The 18,955-nt window shown below is 34.2% G+C and overlaps 3 protein-coding genes across 4 annotated transcripts; all 3 read right to left on the bottom strand.

Moving 5' to 3' along the window:
• Nucleotides 1–518: 518 nt before the first annotated feature.
• Nucleotides 519–8,271, bottom strand: LOC125858006 (uncharacterized). Of its 2 annotated transcripts, none has more exons than XM_049537667.1 (15): nucleotides 8,033–8,271; nucleotides 7,738–7,852; nucleotides 7,535–7,646; nucleotides 7,410–7,454; nucleotides 7,261–7,328; nucleotides 7,097–7,151; nucleotides 6,942–7,021; nucleotides 6,777–6,860; nucleotides 4,954–5,067; nucleotides 4,236–4,354; nucleotides 3,661–3,778; nucleotides 2,322–2,446; nucleotides 2,043–2,193; nucleotides 1,773–1,852; nucleotides 519–1,020 (listed from the first exon to the last, which is right to left on the bottom strand). In XM_049537667.1, the coding sequence occupies exons 1-15, from the start codon at nucleotides 8,185–8,187 to the stop codon at nucleotides 933–935; spliced, it is 1,509 nt and encodes a 502-aa protein (XP_049393624.1). In that variant the 5' UTR covers nucleotides 8,188–8,271; the 3' UTR covers nucleotides 519–932. The 2 variants fall into 2 exon arrangements, with proteins under 2 accessions (XP_049393624.1, XP_049393625.1); XM_049537668.1 differs by lacking the exon at nucleotides 519–1,020 and adding an exon at nucleotides 1,561–1,624.
• A 700-nt stretch (nucleotides 8,272–8,971) lies between these two features.
• On the bottom strand, nucleotides 8,972–11,829 carry LOC125859422 (triacylglycerol lipase 2-like). The gene is made up of 9 exons (XM_049539169.1): nucleotides 11,612–11,829; nucleotides 11,430–11,540; nucleotides 10,714–10,854; nucleotides 10,521–10,631; nucleotides 10,292–10,435; nucleotides 9,870–9,910; nucleotides 9,674–9,753; nucleotides 9,488–9,583; nucleotides 8,972–9,414 (listed from the first exon to the last, which is right to left on the bottom strand). The coding sequence occupies exons 1-9, from the start codon at nucleotides 11,783–11,785 to the stop codon at nucleotides 9,095–9,097; spliced, it is 1,218 nt and encodes a 405-aa protein (XP_049395126.1). The 5' UTR covers nucleotides 11,786–11,829; the 3' UTR covers nucleotides 8,972–9,094.
• A 3,463-nt stretch (nucleotides 11,830–15,292) lies between these two features.
• LOC125860567 (uncharacterized protein At3g27210-like) lies at nucleotides 15,293–18,325 on the bottom strand. The gene is made up of 3 exons (XM_049540550.1): nucleotides 18,046–18,325; nucleotides 16,386–16,466; nucleotides 15,293–15,946 (listed from the first exon to the last, which is right to left on the bottom strand). The coding sequence occupies exons 1-3, from the start codon at nucleotides 18,185–18,187 to the stop codon at nucleotides 15,546–15,548; spliced, it is 624 nt and encodes a 207-aa protein (XP_049396507.1). The 5' UTR covers nucleotides 18,188–18,325; the 3' UTR covers nucleotides 15,293–15,545.
• Between the last annotated feature and the right edge of the window lie 630 nt (nucleotides 18,326–18,955).

Genomic DNA, 18,955 nt, shown 5'->3' with positions numbered 1-18,955 from the left:
GTTTGCATTGTTTTAGAAGGTTTTTTGTAGTCCTCTTTTATGCATCTTCCTAGCATGCATTGTTGCGGTATTATAGGGTACAAGACCAGCTGGTTGGCGCAGATTTACATGGAATTTAAACCCACCGCAGCAGTTGAATGAATTGATGTCTACTTCCCATTGTAGTTCAATGATCTGAATTTGTAGTCATGAACTATGTGTGTATCACCAACAGGGTCATCAACATGTAAAACTGACCAGCAGCTATAAATATCCTGCATTTGTGCTCAGACTCTTGACACGATCTTCAAAGACCCATGAACATGAGAAAGGAAAACTAGCAATATTGATTTAGAAGAACTGTTTAAGTGCATCACTCATTTTCCTTTCAGAAATTGCTTTAGAAGAACTGTTTAAGTGCATCACTCATTTTGCATAGCATAGAGTTAAGAGCAACAATATAGCTACTATTCTACGTTCGTCACACAAAGCATCCAGATGTCCAACTGCTCCGTTACTCATAGCAACATAAGAAAAGAAACAATTGAGAGAACAAACTGAAAGGCCAGGAAGATGCTTGAAGAGCCAAAAAGAATATTTTTCTGCTATACATGAAATCGTGAATACCTCTCTCTACCCAAAACAGTCCCCAGCACTATTTGCTTCTTGCAAAATACAATGCTATGGATGTGAGACCAGAAATGAGTGAAACAAAACGTTCTTGGTTACACACCAAATGACTTCCACACTAGTAAATTATACAGCAGTTGGACACTTGGGCACGCGAGAGTCACATTGACTGACCCATAAGGTAAGAACAGCAATCATGAGGATTGATCTTCTGCCTTCAAAAAAAATTCAGAGCACGCCTCCTCCTCTCTACCCTTCTGTTCCTTGTAATTTACTTCAGTCGAATATGAGCTTTATTGTTGGCCTTTCTTTTACTGAATTCTTCAGTGGGATCTCTTTTGCTTTTTTCCTGATTTCTTCTTCTTGGTGCTAGCTCCTCTGCCTCGTTTAAACACAGCTAGAATCTCAATACTGCATCCAGTTAGATTTAAAGATCACCAAAGCTGTCAAAAGAATGAAGCTTCAAGCAAAAGCACTACCAACAAAGCAAGGGACAGGATCTAGAAAAAGAAGAAGATAACAATATGCATAAGGAAGAGGAATTTAAAAATAAAACAAAGGAAAAAAAAAGGTAAGGGGAACACTTATTTAACAAGAATTATCTATGTCCTAAATAGAAAAAACAAATCTTTCTTTTTGGTGTCTTTAGTGAGCATCTACGAACCCCAGCCCTTCAACCTACTGATCTTCTGTGATGTCTTTCATTCCCTTGCTATCACCAATGGGATTGCTGAGTTCCAGTTGAGACCTATATTTCTCAACAATCAGTGACCACCAATGCACAATCTCAAATTTAGAAATGTCCTAACGACAGGCTTAGTCAAAATTAGTAAGTCCCTTCAACACATCTAACACTACATAGAGTAGCAATTTCCACATAGAAGTGACGTGAACAGAAATGTCAGTATTTGTGAGCAGTGATTGAGAATCTTCCATCCTCTTCTCCATAGTGGCACGGATATAACACTATGCTGGAAGACCATTCACAATTTTTTGTGCAGCACAGAGTTTCTTCCTTCAAGCAGATGTGTTTATTACGCATATACGTGAATGGCAATAATAAATAATAGAAGTTATTTTGTAACCATGTTGGATGAAATTTAATGTTAGTTGAAACAAATACAAGTTTAAACTTGTCTGTAGGACTAAGGGAAAGGCAAAACCTTTGTGTTCCAGGAAAGAAATTAAAGCCATGGGCTTTATGCAAATGCCATTCCTTACTAGCTAGCAGTGACGTGCAATCCTGCATGAAAAAAGGGCCTATCATCAGCTTCAAGATGACATAATTCAGTACCCAAAGTTTTATGGCATCTTATGAACCAAAAACTTGATGGAACTGAATGATAGTTCAAACAAATTGTATGAACACAGAAAGATCAAAGAGCTGCATCTCAATCTGAATTTTCTAATATGAATTTGAAGGCCACATATACCTCTTTAAAACTTTCCCAGCCACAGCTAATATAGATAAGCGTTTGAGGCAATGATTGATTTTCCTCATGTACAGTTGTGCTTTCAATTTGAATTGAATCTTCTCTGGCACGCAGGATCCACGGTCTCTTCTCGTCTTTGACCTTTTCAGGTCTAACACAACAAATAAAACATATGTGAATGACAGGAGCATCCTCAAATGCTGTAGTACATCAATGATCGTGAATTTTCATAACATATATAGCAACCAATTTACTTCATAGAATTTCCCTTCACTCCACCTTTTAGATGTTCTGAGTTCCACTGCTGAGATGTGCCGTAATTCCTTCACCAAGGACGGGTCCAGTCCTTTCCTCGGAGGGTCAACCACAACAACATTCGATCCCAAGAGCCATGAATTTGGTTCCTATGCAAGTTGTAAGTTCAAGTGAAACTTATACACACCATCAAAATCATATACAGATATTCAGCATACCAACGGAGTTCTAGGTCTGGAAAAGAAGATTAAAACAAGTTGAGTCTACGAAGACATTGCGAAGTTTCCACCAGTAGAGTTTTCTCCAGAATTGAACTAAGCGGTCCAAGAGATATGATAATGTTAACTATGATGAAGCAAATAAATGATAACCTTATACAGTTAAATTAACCGCAGAAATTAGCGAAGCACTGACCTCTTTTTCCAATTTCCTACTTTTTACAGAGTAAATCAACAGCTCTCCATTTGTTGCTGCTTTTCCAAACTTAAAGAAGAGGGAATAAAGAAACAGACATACACATGTACTGCCAATGTCACCACTGTGAGTGAACTCACCAAAGTGTGAAACGGAACTGGCCAAGTGGAAGAAAATTGAACTTAGAAGACTCATTAAGGCAGTTCTTCCAATAATAGAGAACCTATGAGGTAATTTTCAGAATTGCATCAGGTTTCCCAATCAAAGTACTACTTCTACTTGAGGATGATAGTGACCAAGGTTGATTGGAATACAATTATCATCACATCTTACGATGTAGCTCCATTTTGTGGATTTTATGTAGGACCAGATTGGCTACTAAGACAAAACTTCCGAAATGGAGAAACTCCACTTAATCAAGCTGTTTTTCTATGATACTAATACAGAATAGCTGCAGAAGTATACAGGGCAGTCCAAAATAGCTTGATGAGAAGATAATTTGATGCATGGCCTACTGAATTACAGTAGCTTATCCAAGATAGTCGGGGTTACAATTGGCAAAAGTGTCTACTGAAATGGGATTACTAATAGTCTGCAGTTTGTTCGGCAAGTAAGTAACAATAGAGCCTTTCACAATAAGCAGATCCCTTTCAAGTATCTGTGTAGGACATATGCATTGCTCTGCTTAGAACTTCTAGGTGTAGGCATGTGCACCATGATTGAAATACCATTGGCTACTAGTCTTAGCTGAGGGTGCATTTTGAGTAGATGGTCACGTTCCTACTGCAGTATGTCCCATGTAATTTTGTAATGCTACATCCTATCTATTCTTGAATCAATTCTATCATACTTGCAAGACAAGTTTATGCGACTAAAAACAAAGTGGTGCATGTTTGTGATGAAATCATATGTTTGTGATGACATATGTAATTGACTTGTTCAGACTTACTATTGAAGCGTCTGCATGGTGCCAGCTGATATTGCTTTCGACATTTGTAGGCAAGCGCTCCACTGTCTTCTCAAAAGATTGCCTGGACTCTTTGTTAACCTCAACACATTTAACTGACCTGAGAAGAAAACAACTTCTTAGGAATCTTGGAGTTATACTGTTCAAGTTAAGAGAATTGATTGGAAGTGCTTTGAAACTGACTCTGTCCAAATTCGATTGACTTAGTTGACTTTAAGGTTTAAACATAAATTAAAAGAGAGGAGTTCAGACATGTTATCTTCAGACAACTTATCAGATCTAAGTTCGCTATAGATGTGTTAAAACTATACCTAGAAGATGTGAACGGATATTTATCCACATAAGGGAGAGAAATGAAAATGTTGTAAAAATGTCACATCAAATTCAAAATAATGCACATGGAAAAATAATTGAAATAATACGAAGTGATTTTATCAACTGTTAACTTCAATTTTTGAATATGATAGAATTTTCCATTTCCAGAGAGACTAATCTTTTCGGGACTGACTAAAACAGACAGTAGGTCAATAAAAGGGGTAGAGGACTATTATCCCGACCTGCATTTCCTTGAAACAGCCAAAGACAAACCAATTACACCAGCTCCTGCATAGAGATCAACAACTGATGCACCTTGAGGGACATATTTCTGTAACTTCCGCAGCAAAGAATCAAAAGCCTGAAGAATGACAAACAAATTAAGTAAAATCGAGGGAAAACATGTGGTAATGGGAAAATCGGTCAAGGTTGTATGGTGGGTTACCAAAATAAGAAAAAGATGATGATGAGAAATATGCCCCTAGAAAATTGCCTGTTCTGTGGCTCAAACCAAGTTTAGGTCATCCTTAAGTGGGTTTAGTGTAAACTAAAATAAGAAAGTAATCATCAAAAACAAGTCATTGCAAGGTCAGAAGTTGTTGATTGGCCCAAGACTAAACCAGAAGCAGAAGAAGGTAGGAAAAGAATGAAACTAAGTTATTTACTCTAAAGAAGACACGTCCAATGTCCAGAATAAAGATTCTATTCTTTTTTCCTGATAAGTGGCATGTAATAAGGATTCATGGATGCTTATTCCTGCCGTGTCTAAATTTTCTGGAGTACTGAGAACCTTATTCATAGAAGACTCAGGCTGGAACAATCCATTATCGTGCTTGATCCATGAAATCTGATCTATGTCTCGTCTATGCTACTTAAGTGGAGCTCAAGGAAATGCTATAAAACATGATTGATCTTTCCTTTAAGAAAAAAACAAATAAGATCCATTTTTAGGAGTTCTACCCGCGTATTTGCTTGCCCAAAGCTTGATGGAGCTAAAGAGACATCAATCCCTCCAATGTGCTCCCAGAAATCTCTTTCCCCTAACAAATGTCTCCATCTGTTTCCAAATATAATCTGCATGCCAGCAAGAAGATATCAACAACTGCGGCACTCTTATCAAGATATCAAAATACAGTAGATTAGTTCAATATTAGCAGCGCAGCTGACAAGGTTTAGTGGAATCTGGAAAGGAGAAGTCTTGATAAATTTTGCATGCAACAATACAAATGGTATTGACGTTTGTTATTCACAATATTTGATCTACTAAAATCTGTATAATAATCTAAAGCACACTGGCTAAACTCTGAAGAAACAACTTACTTTTGAGGAGTCTTAGACTATGATCCAGTTGACATAGCTGATATCACAATAGGTACACTAACACCAAGTTCTTATATATCAAACCGAGAAAGAGTCTTATATGAGCAAGAACGTTCAAATAATTTTTCATGCATAAGATAGGAAATTCACAAGTCTTTCTCATTGACTTTGTTCGAAATCATGGAGATGTGAAAGAACTTTACCAGTTTCAAAAAAAAAAAAAATCATGGAGATGTTACAAGTAAAACTACACTGTTCAGTAACCTATTCAAAGAAAAAGGCGCCAATGTAGTTCAGTATCTACATTCAAATAACTTTGCAGTTCTGTTGGACAAGACAGTATAGGGAGCACAAAGCCAGGATCACAACCTTAAGAATCTGAATGTTTGATGCCTTCACCCTCCAGTAACCCTTAAAACGAGAAAGTTACAAGAACCATTTGTAATTATCATGTGTTGTGGTTTTTGTTGTCAAGTTGAGGCTTCCCTGTTACCAGGTTCTTGAATAAAAGCAAAATCTAAAGGCATAATAAATAAATGTGCCCTTTAACTTGGCTTCAAATGTCATTGATGCCCTTTTCAACTTTGAGTGTGCACAAGTAGACATTCAAACTTGTACAAAATTGAACAAGTAGACACATGCATCCTTATGTCATACAAGTTCAATTTTATACAAGTTTAAGTGTCTACTTGTGCACACCCAAAGTCGGAGGGGATAGATGTCAGCTGAAACCAAGTAAAAGGACATATTTATGTATTATGCCAAAACTAAAATATCTTCACTTCATGCAACCTCGCCAAGGAGCAAGAGTTTTCTTTTCTCTATGAAACTACAACCTTCAATTTAGGAGCCATGTATCTCATCCATTTCATGGAACGGGAGGTCTATTTCTATAATTGGAACGGGTAGAAGGGGTCTTAAATTCATTAGCCAGCCACAAAACTCCACGCCAATTTCCCAACTTTTATAAGAAGCTCATATTTAACACAGTGAACTACTCCTTTTACAGAAACTTGAGCTAACAAATTTAACATACAAGTATGAAGAGAGTATATTTGAAAAAATGACAGCACCAAAACCATTAAGTTGCTTTAACTTTTTCATTTAAAAAAGCTATATGTTTTAGTTGTTTTTTAACATTAAAAAAAACATTTATTCTCAATTGAAGAGATAGACACTGCAAAATGAACGGACAACAAGCTATGCATCTCAATTTCGGATCGGCTAGGAAAAATGAAACAGACTACAAGCTATGCATCTCAATTTTGCATCGGCTAGGAAATGGAAACCAAGAAATAAATTGATGGGATACTTTAAGGTAAGTAAACGAGCTATGATTAGTAGCATGCCTTTGTTTAGATCCCACACAGTGTACGAAAGGACCTCATATTGGCCAAATTATGAGCTAAAAGTTCTAATCATATATTATTGACATCCATTCAGAGAGAGAGATATTTGCTCACATTATTTGATGATGTCTGGAAATTAGCCCAAACTGAATGAATTAAATGAACATTTCTCTTTGGCCCACCGTTGCCCCATAGGAACTACAATAGCAAGTTAGATTCTGTAAAATTAATGTAATTCATTGATGACGAAATCTAGTATTGCTAACATAAATTTCTTACATTGGCTAAAGCATTTAAATTTCCTGTGTTAGCTGAATTCTCGCTTCTCGAATTCCAAACCAAAGAGACCTGCACTTTACCTGAAATGAGAGAATTTCTATCAACACCATCAAAGAATAATCATAAGCCTCTTATTCAGTATATCATGTACAAACCATTCTTATATCTCTCCGGGATAGGAAGGGAGGTATCATGTGTGGTGACGGCCATCTGCACAACAAGGAGTAGCACCTTAGTAAATAAAAAACACCAAAAAATTTCCATCAAACTATCTCACCAACCTAAATGTTTCCTCTGAAAACTTCTATGTTTTACTCACCTGAACATACCTCAGGTCACCAGTGCCTTGATCTTCATCATATGGTTCAACATTCAACTCAATTATCCCTGGATTTAATATCCAAATGAGAAGAAGGAATAGTATGTATAATTCATTCACATAAATTGGGGGGTGGATTAAGAACAAGCCTTTCTTCAGGAGCTGAACAGCAGCATTGATGTTTGGATGATGAGCTGCAAAAAGAGGCCGGACTTAGATAATTCTATACATTGTCTAGACAATAAGCAGATATGTAAATATCCAAATAGCATACATTTACAATCAGGGATATCAACAACATTATGAGTGCCCTCCTCATAAAGCCCAATCAAGGGGTTGGTGGATGAACCGCGAACAGCCAGCTTAGCCCGACACCTCCATCCCCACTGCATTCACAAGACATTTAATCTAGCTTACAAGTGATAGATGCCGTAAAATCATAGAATTTGAAAAATGAGCAAGCAAGCGATTACATACTAATCTACAGGAGTCAAAGGAAAAATCTTTGATTCCGAGCTTGTTGAAGAAACCAATAGCTTCATCAATTACAACCGGATGATGTAGATTGTACTCTTGAGTACAACCAGAACACCTGTCAAATTAGATGCAGTTCAACAAAAAAGTAAAATATTGAGGCAAATGAAACCTCTGTCTTCCACTTAAACTATGTATACAGCTTACTATAGGGCTACGCATGGTATGATATATACCAAATTATCATATCAAAATTACGGTACCCTAACATAATGAGAAGAGAGAAGAATTTACGTACAATTGGAAATGAGTGCAGTTGAGGGCGCAGGATAAGGAAGAATTAGGGTTTACAGGGAGAGGTGCTACTGCTACTGATGGGACAGCAACGGAGAGAGCTTGACAGGTAATGCGATGGATTGGAAGAGCAGGCGGAGAGAAGAAGCTCAGCGCCATTGTTGTCTCTCTACAGGGAACGGATAAAATAGTTTTATCTATTTCCCACTATATATCCGGGTGGCAGACCGGTATCACAACCGGTTTTTTTATTTAGCGGTTTAATTAAACTACTAAAATCAACTTAAAAATCTTTCTTTTTTGCGATTATATTTTTTTTGTATCAATAAAAATTTTAAGAATATTTTTGTAGCAATTAGTATTTAATTAAGCTTTTTAAAAGTGCTTCCAAACACCTCTTTTTTAATAAATAAATAAAAAGTTAATTATTGATTGAAAAGAAAAAACATTTTTGATCTTCTAAAAGTTTCGTTAAATATCTCATATTACAAAACTATTTTCCTAATGGACCTCCCAAAATAGATATGTGGAATCAACCTATTTCATTTTAGAGTTTCATGTAGCAAGAAAAAAATACTATAGATTTTGCTAATAACAATAATATGGACAAATTTGATGATTTCTATATAATATAAAAAAAAAAAAAAAGTACATAGGAACTAGCTACCAATATTTTCTAAAAAAGATTTGAGAGTTCAGAGTAATCATTTTATCCTTTTATCTCACTTTTTTTTATAATAACACTAATATGTATCTTATTTTCTTTGTAATATTATAAAACTATTACAATCTATCGAAATATTTTATATAAAAGAAATGAGGTTTGAGTTGAACATAACAACAATGTAGTCTATGAATGGGGTGTGGAAAAGATGGTGTGTATACATTATTCTTATTTTTATGGAATAGAAAAATTACTTTCGATAGACTCTTTGCTCAAAAATTAAATAATAATTCATAGTATTCAAATTAATAATAATAATAATTAGTGTGTTCATGCATTTTTGTCATGAACATTTTTGTGTACATATTCTCATCATGGTCAAATTTTGATGAGGGGTCTTAGCTAGGCATAGTTCCTAAAAAAAGAAATAATTTGGTTATAAACAAGATCGTTGGCGTTGGTTGCCATGACGAAGTCAGCATGCGCATAATTCTTGATGTACTGAACATGCAATTTGTCTACATCGTGAAACTTTAGGTAGTCAAGTAATGTTTCAACATCTTTGCTATCGGACAGTGCATCTTGCCCACCGTAGCTCAAAAATAAGGGTAAATCACGAGGAATATTGCCTAAATTATACTTGGGAGGTTTCGTTTCACCATAATGCTCCAAATTATAGTTGCTCCCATAGTCATATTTTGAAAGTATGCCATCTCTAACAGCTGCATCAATATATATTCACTCATTAAATTAAATTAAGTATCACGATGAATCTGACTCTGATAGATAACTTACTCTGAGCCAAATGCACCAAGTTCTTAGTTGAAGTGGATTGAGGCTCGTCATTCAAGAAAATCTCGACGGTGGAGGAATTCAAACAACAATTCTTCCCTTTAATCAAGATGTAAGATAAGTTGTAGAGTATTTGTTAAAATATATAGTTCTAATTGACTTAACTAATTAAGTAAATGTAGTTAGTACCAGTAATTGCAGTCATTAAGTCATAGCAATTTACCCCTGGCTGAGCACAGAAGAACTTGAGCAATTTGTTTACAGGTCCACTAAAAAATTCAACCAACAAATTACAAATTAAAAAAATAAATATATATATATATATAAGAATTGTATAAAAAATAAATTAAAATGATGAATTAGTGAAGTTATTTAACTTACTTACCCCTTTGGATTAAACTCAGCAAGACCAAATATTGTGGTGATCTGCGGACACACACAAATAAATATGTATAAATATATTTGTAATTAAGAGAGATGGATTGTAATATATAAATTAAATGCATAATATATAAATATGTCCTTCAACTTGATTTCAGTTGGTATATATGCCCTCTAACTTTGGGTCTGCATACGTATAGTAGACACTTAAACTTATATAAAATTGAACAAGTAGACACAGGTGTCCTACATGGCATAATACAAAATTGTCATGTAGGATGTCTAATATGTCTATTTGTTCAATTTTATACGAATTTAAGTTCCACTTGTGCAAACCCAAAGTTAGAGGACATAGATATCAGATGAGACTAAGTTAAAAGACACATTTATATATTATACCAGAATAAAATATACATATCTACTAACTTCACCAACAAAGGCTCTAGCAGCAACTTCACCAAGTGCAGTGGTCATATGGCTCAAATAAGCAATTGGACTGAGTAATGCTGCTGATTTAACCTTGTCTATTTCTCTTCCTTCTGAGAATGATGCCAAAGCTATCAAAGTTCCCTGTTACATTAATATATATTATGGCTATGAAATTTGAAACTAATTGTATAACCATCTCATCGATCGATCGATCGAACGTACATACCATTGAATGACCAACATAGTGTATTTTCTGTCCAGTTTGTTTGAAGATAAAGTCAATAACAGATGGTAAATCATGAACAATCAATTCATCCCATGACCAATTCCAGTATTCCTGCATGCAAACAAATTGTTTCTTCAATAATCATTAATATAATGTTTATGTTTTTTTTAAATAATTTGAAAATTAACGATACCGAATCTCTAGCGTCAAGGGTGACATGACGACGACTGTATCTGGTTCCTCTGGTATTCGAAATCCAAACATCAAAACCATTATCTGCTAACATCATCGCCAAGGATTGTTCCGGTGGACTCAACAACCATGTTGCACCATCCTTAAAAATAATTATTTAAGTTATATAGACTGACGATAAGAAAACGATCATTTTTTTTTAACCATATATATCATTTTTTAAAATGATTGGCACAAGGTCCACCACTAACTAGCTATATGGATATTTACTTTTGGATTGAAATAAGTGGCAGCAATCAATTACACAATTGGCAATGTATTGGATGCCATAATGGTGAAGATATTTAATGTCGGTTTCAGACTTATAAATATCCTTCTACCTTAAGAAATCATAATGAGTAGAAATCATGATCATCACTCTTTTAGTATAATATTTAATTTATCGTGAAAGTTTGCTATCTCCGAGTTTTACTCCACCAATATCGGATCTGTTGGCTCGACCGGATCAAATACTTATCATTAACTAATTTATTTTTTAACGAAGTACACTATGCAAGCGTCATATTTGATCATGACCCTGACATTAGTCCCCCAACTTCCTTGTGAAACTTGCTATAGGCAGGATGTTGATATTAATCTACATTGTTGTGTGCAACTTTACAATTATTAACAATTTTAGAAGATAAAAGGAGCAAGTGTGAATGTGTCAATTATTACCACAAGAACTCCATGCTGCAACAAAACTGGCTGCCTGATTTGCCCACCTCCTCCTACACGGCCTTGTGGAATTCTTTGTACACTTAGTATGTATCCATCATCAGTTTTTACCTGAGACACATATATAATTAAGATTCCTAAACTAGTAGATATATAATTGAAGAAATAAAATATATATATACCTCAAATTCTTGGCATTTGTAACCATGAGTGGCGACAGTGGAGGCGCACATACCCGCCCCATTGTCGCCATAACTAATGAAACCAAAGTGTCTTGAGCCTAACACTCGATTAGGCTCAAGCACAAACATAACTAATGTGAAAATACGTAAACATGACAAGATTGATATTGCCATTTCTATCTATAATTAGTAGAATGGAGAAGGGATATATATTGATGGGCAATGGTTGAACTGTACGTGAAAGAAGAGACAAATATTTATAGTGACATGATGGGGAATAATATGGATTGGTGTGAAAACGACTTGTTATCTTCTTCTTTTTTCCTCCTTGACACAACTGACTAACTTGAGGACCTTTTTATAAAGATATGGAAGGAATTATTAGTTTTATCTTGATAGTAAATATACCCCTTCATTTTACAATATGAGTGAAATACATTCCTAAATTCTTAGAAATGTTTTCAACACTTCTCTCGGCTTTTTATTAAGAGGTGCATACTCATACAATCGTTTGAGATTACTTGTCGGTAGCAAATCGGGGGTCTAAATTTAGTTAGTGAAGTAGAGAAGTTTTTTGTAAGGCTATCAATAACTCTAAAACGAAACTAATAATTTATTTCACTTTTAAAAAAGTTTATTTATTGCTTTTGTTTACAACGCACTACTCATATACTATTGTTTCCAGTTTTTAGTATGAACGTACACACTAACTCTAAGAGAATGGGTATCGGTCGGGGTCCACCAATTATATGTGGAAGTTTCGTGATATACATACATAGTGTAAAGAGAGTGAAAAAAAATCAAAAGTTATATGCATTGTCAACGTCAAGTGTAATATGTAGATTTTTATATTATCACCTTACTTTTATCAATTACAATTTGTATCATATCATGTTTTTTAATATTACAAATTTCAAATTTTAAAAAGACTTATTTATAGATAAGTTTTGTACCAGAGTCAAAGTGATATATACATCGCTACTTTAAAAATGTAAATTAAATCATATACATTATCAAGTGCATGCACTAATTTCATCTATTGTGACACGTATTATATCTTATTTTCAAAATTACAAATCTTACCTATTAAAGTTACATTGATTTAACAACAATGTAAATAAATGATATTATATATAGAATTATAGAAAAAAATTCAAAAGATTTTAATAACAAATCAATGAATACGAGATAGGTATATAGAGTATCTTTTAATTACATCATTCTTGGTCATTTAATTTAAATAATATCTCACTTTAATTTTTTTATTTTGTTGCCTGATTTAGTGTAATTATCAAATGGTCGATAAGTTTTTATTTTTATTTTTTATGACCATGATGTCCGGGCCAGCTTTCGCACACAGCGACTAATTCTACTAAACCTGTCACTTTTTGCCAACATTATACGATATTAAATGGGTATTTTAATTTCTGGTGTTTGAAGCTCAACTGATATCTGTGAAATATTTTAAAACTTATGAAACCAATATTTAAATTTTAGGGAGATAAAGTGAGGCCAATTGTTGGCGGTTTTAATTTGGCATAGCATATTTTGTTGAGAATTTGCAATAAAAGGCCAATTTGTTGCCCATCATTAGTTTGCTTTTTGGCTACTTGTATACTAAAAGTTAAGAGAGGACAAACAATTTCACTCGTACGTTTAGGATAATTAGTTGTCAAATTTGTCTAACACACAAATAAAAGTGATCTATAAATCGTTATTCAGTTTCATGCATGTTGAAAATAGTTATTATAAAATTAATAGATCCTAAAATGATACAAAGGAACATATTCAATATAAATTCTAAAATATAAAAATCACGTCATAGAAGATGAAATATATTTGTCTATATATCCCATCAACCATATGAAACAAGCTTTTATATATAGGAAACAAATATGATGTTGAATGTATATATAAATCCTTTCTATCCGTTCTAGCTTTGATGGACAGAGTTTTTTGGACATATTGCTGATGGGAGGTCGCAGGTATCCCATGAAATTTATCAAGTCGCGAGAAAGTTAATCCAAACACCACGGTTTTTCAGTATATGTGGGGGTAAAGATACCAATGTAGATCGTCCACTAACTGAAACGATAACGTAAATATAATACATTACATATGGTTATAAAAACAATTGTTATGACATAATATTATTTATATTATATAATTATATATAGTGTAATTGGTAAAGGTCCACACGTCAAAGCAATCACATAATTCATGGAATCTGTTGCTATGTTCTTTATATTTTACATGTGCTGATGAAGTGGAAATTGGGAGAATACCAAGAAAGGGAAAAGGGGTCTTGAAATTAAAAAAATAAAATTGATAACTATATAATTAGCACTTTTTAATTAGTAGTTACAAGTGCTTATGCTTATGATAAACAAAATTGATATACCGTTAATTAGATATTTCGAATTGAGTATATATATTAGGGAAAATTACTTAAATACACAACACTTCTTTACCTATTCTCAATATTTCCCTACTCTTTTACTAAAATACAAAAATCCCTTATTTTCTCCCAATTCAACTTAACCGGATACTTTATTAGTTTAAGTATCCGCCCGTTATTAATTAAAGTATCCGTGCTGCTATATTATGCATCCGCCCGTTAATTAAGTATCTGTGCTGCTAACAATTTAATAATTTAAGTATCCGCCCATTATTAATTAAAGTATCCGCGCTACTATATTAAGTATCCACACTGCTATATTATGTATCCGAAAACACTAAAAAAAGGGATTTTTGATAATTAATGAAAGAGTAGGGAAAAGAAGTAATTTCTTTCTTATACTATGTCATTTGCCTAATTTTTACATATTAGTTAAGTGTATCTGAATTAGTCGGATCAATTGGTTCCGAAAGTGAGAATGCAAAGGAAACAAGAGGAGATTCAAATTCAATACCATTCAATAATTTCGTATTTACCTTGAAAAGGCAACTAATTTAATGAGGTCGTTGACCATTGAAAGAATACTATTCGAAATTCAGAAGAACTGTGTAGAAGGCTATTGAACAACTCGAAAATGATAGTTTATAGAGTCAAATTGCACAATTTTGGCTATAATTCATGAATTGCATTTTGTTGTTTTTTTAATGAATGTGATGTCTTGGTCAGCTTCCGCGCACCTTGACTAATTCCACGAAATACCTATCACCTTCCACCAACAAACAAGTATCCGGTAACTCTATCCACCAAAGCTAAGGCTGCTGAATTTTGAACCTAAAACCTCAGGTTTCTCAACCACTTCATTGATGACTAGGCCACACCCTTGGTGCAAACACATTTTTTTTGTTGTTTCCCACCCGGTGTCCGATACCCACATTGAAGTCCGACTAAATTCGATTTCGTGAGGGAATTCCCACATTGGGTAACACTCTCTAACAAAGGTGATTCTATACCCAAGGGGACTCAGACCCGAAACATTTTGGTTAAGCATGAAGGAGTACTTACCACTCCATCACAACAAGACCTTCACAACCTTGTTGGCATTTTGTTGTTAAGACAACATGCACACTACTTGTTTGATTAAACTATGAAAAAATGTGCTATTTAACACCATCTCTTGCAAGGCCCAAACACATAACACATACTAGATCAAATGTGTTTGGGCCTAAACATGGCAACTATTAAGAGAGAAAATGGCAATCTGCTCATTGAGGAGCTGAAACATATATAAACAAGAAAGTGAACTACTGTTGATTAATTGGAAAGCAGTTTTTCTCTATCTTTATACATAAAAAAGCCAAATTCAAGAATGAACATACCAGAACTCTACACATCTGTGTATTTGTGCCGAATTCTCATGGCCATTAAGTTATACTAACCATCAAAGTTCATATTCTATACCTTAAACATGCACATAAAACACAGACATATATTTATATATATATATACCTTAAGAGAGACAACTTATTGGCCGGGTTATCAGCCAACAGTACGTGCTGGGCTCATTCTTTTCCTCCTTTCACTAAAGCTACGACTTGAGAGTAACCTTGGAAGACAACATTGTGCTGGCTTTGATGATTTGACATCAGATCTTAGCTCTCCATTGGGGGTTCTTTCGCTGTTACACACAGACGCATAAGGTGTCCCAGGTGTGGATTTTGGTGGAACTTGATCACCAGTAAATGCAGTTTCCTTTTTTGTATTCATGACATTTTGCTCATTGAGCTCATTTCTCAAGCTTTCACTGAAAAGTTCAGACAATCTTTTCTTTTTTTCCTGTGGCGGTGATTGCTGAAAAGAAGCAGGGGCATCTCTGTTACCTTTTAAATTTCCAGCCAAGCTGGGATGGACAGGAGTACTCCCTCGAGAAGGCGTAAAATCTGCAATTAAAATAAAAGACAATGACAAGTAAACAACAAATTTATAGCTAGGGTGTTGCAAGCACTTTCTCAATTTTAAAAAAGCTGATATATAACTACTTTTGTAGAATGGATCTCATCTGGGTGAATCATTAGGCACTTCCAGTAAGTCGGATCAAATACAAATATACTACGATAAATATTGTAGCTTATGAAACCTATGGAAAGGGATTAGGGAGAATACAGAAGAATATGAAGGCCACCAATTGATGGCATTCCTTTTGGTGTAAAGAGGAATATTGTGCAGATACCGACAGTATCAGTTCCTAGCAGACCCAAGGAAGGAACTCTATTGTTTTTTGTTGTACAGACTACACTCTTAGTGCTGCCAATTAACGAAAATTTCCTTTATTGATCAACAAAATGAAGCATACAACATCAATTGAAGAACATATCTTACCTCCATTCACACTAAGGAAGTCATCTTCACAATCAGAATCTAGCCAAGCCTGGGAATCAAAGAAGGTCTCCTCCTTACTACCTACAACGAGAAAGAAATGTCTTCAACTTCAGATAAAAAGATGCAACTAAATTACACAACCGTAACACAAACATTATGCAGGAAGATGCTCCAACATTCTGCAAGGTGAGCTGTTTCACGCAGTGGTACTGTGAGAAACTAAGAAGAAAGCTGAAATGAGTACTGAATCATAACACCTAATATGCATACTCAAAATAAATATATCTAATAGAGATCAAAGAAATGAGATTGGTTGGGACTTGGGATCATTCATAGGGTAAACCCCTGCGTCTTAGGTCTTTAATAGTAAGATGCACAAAAAGATGAATCATCTTCAAGAAATAGAGCTATAATTTGGGCACGTGATCAAGAACACAAGGTAATGAAATGGAATACTTGACAAGGGTAGATGAACTATCCTCTACTGACCTTTGTTAATCTACATGAACAGAACTGAATTTCGAGAAGGCTGAATGCAACTAGCAACTTCAAACTAATTGTATAACATTTTTCTTCTGCTATCAACAATGAAAAGTGAGGTAAATAAAACTTGTCAAGTGTGCCAATTTTATTAACAAAAAATCTGTTACATTCAGCTCTAAAACTCAGTGAATACTGAATATATGTCTGTCGAAAACACGCAACAAAGTTTGCACCAACCACAAAGAGATACCAGGTTGTAGCTTTTTATAAGAAATGTTCATTTAATCAAAGTAGTAGCGAGCAAGAAATAGAATAATGCGATGACTAAAGAAATCATGTTTGGATTTGCTTTTGGCTTTTGACTTATAAGCCAAAAGCCACAAGTTAAAAATCCCAACTTATGGCTTTTGGCTTATTTTGAACATTTTACCTTAAAACCAAGTGCTCATAAGCACTTTTTCAATTTACTCAAACACTAGAAAAGTGCTTAAAAGCACTTAAAATAAGCTAATCGAAACAGGCTAATCTTCAAAAATCAGTTCTTAATAACTCATGTAATGAGGAGAACAATTCTATAATATACCAATATAGGAAGTAGTTAAAATGTATCTTGGGTTAAAGGTATACTTGTAAGCTATTTTCTTGTTCTTTTATGTTAAGCTGCTTTGTCTCCAGAAATAAAAAAAATTGCCCTGCTCATGACAACATGTGCTACAGAGGCCCCATCAACCAAACCATTTTAATTTTGGCATTATACAAGATTCTAAAAAAGATACTTGTTCACTACTATTTCTTATTGAGAGCTACTCCAATAAATTATGAAAAGTATACATTAAATTGTTGTTTTCTAGCTACCAACCTCAAATATTCTCATCACTATTGTACTAATATGCCTAAAAGATGTTCATCAGATCAAACTAATTACCTCCTTAATTTTCCTTTAAAGCATTCCAAAACATCCACATAATCAAAATCCACCACAACATCTATAACCAAAATTTAGAGTTAATGAATTCTGAATGGACACAGAACCCATAACTCATCTTAGTGGGTTCACAATCAAAGTACCTCCACCCCTAATTAACATTTAACACAGGCAAGAATCTGATTAACTCAAATAGACAGTAACTCTGTAGCCAAATGAAAGAGAAACAATAATAGTAAGAGAATCAGATACCAAAATCAGGAAAGGCAGCAACAGGCGGTGAAGATCGATGAGTGGGTTTTTGTTGGAGAGGTGATGGGGTATGATGAGCAGTTTTGGACCCAAAAACAAGACGAAATTGAGGATCTTTGTGCACTGAAACACATGAACCCATTTCTTCTTAACAAATCACAAATTAATCCATAGAATTTAGACAAGTACAAGTGAGAGAAAACACCTAAAGAGGGAAGAACAAAGGTCCTGCCTGCTACTATTACTCATACACAAAGAGTGACTGAAAAAACTCTTCAATTGGGACTTGAAAGCGAAGTTATCGTTTTCCCAAAGAGTAGAATGGCTTTGGTCCCACACTATAAGTGCCCTTTCCCATTCGGTGTCCTCTACTTATTTAAGATTTTTTCATATTCAAGATTTCTAATTTAAAAAACCACATCCACAATAACGAATCCTTTGGTTGGTTATTTTACCACATAACGACTTAATAGTCGCATTTATTCGATAGATTGAACTTAAATATATCTATATTTAATATGATTGAGATACACCTCTAAATTCTCGTCAAATTTAAGAGTGTTTTCAAGAGTTTCATGCACCTACAAGAGTTTGAAACCACTTTTTATGTCATGTAACAAATTGTGAACGTATCTGAATTTAATTAATTAAGTAAATGAATGTTTTTAAGACTGATAATAATTTGGAAAGTTGAGTGGTGATGAGTGGGAAAAGATTTGTTTTTGCTTAATCATGAGGTATGCTCTATTTGTTACCTGATTAATTTAAATTTATGCTAAATATGTCTATCATAGATCTAATTAATAATACAAAAGACTTTTTTTATATAAATTACAAGGGATTATATTGATTAATTTCCTTGGAATTATGTGACCTTTTAGAATTATTATCATGTGATAGTTGCATAGGA

This window comes from Solanum stenotomum, chromosome 3 (genome assembly GCF_019186545.1).
Source record: "Solanum stenotomum isolate F172 chromosome 3, ASM1918654v1, whole genome shotgun sequence".
Taxonomy (NCBI): domain Eukaryota; kingdom Viridiplantae; phylum Streptophyta; class Magnoliopsida; order Solanales; family Solanaceae; genus Solanum; species Solanum stenotomum.
Note: the sequence above shows the minus strand (reverse complement) of the source record. Positions and strands in the feature narration are given on the sequence as shown.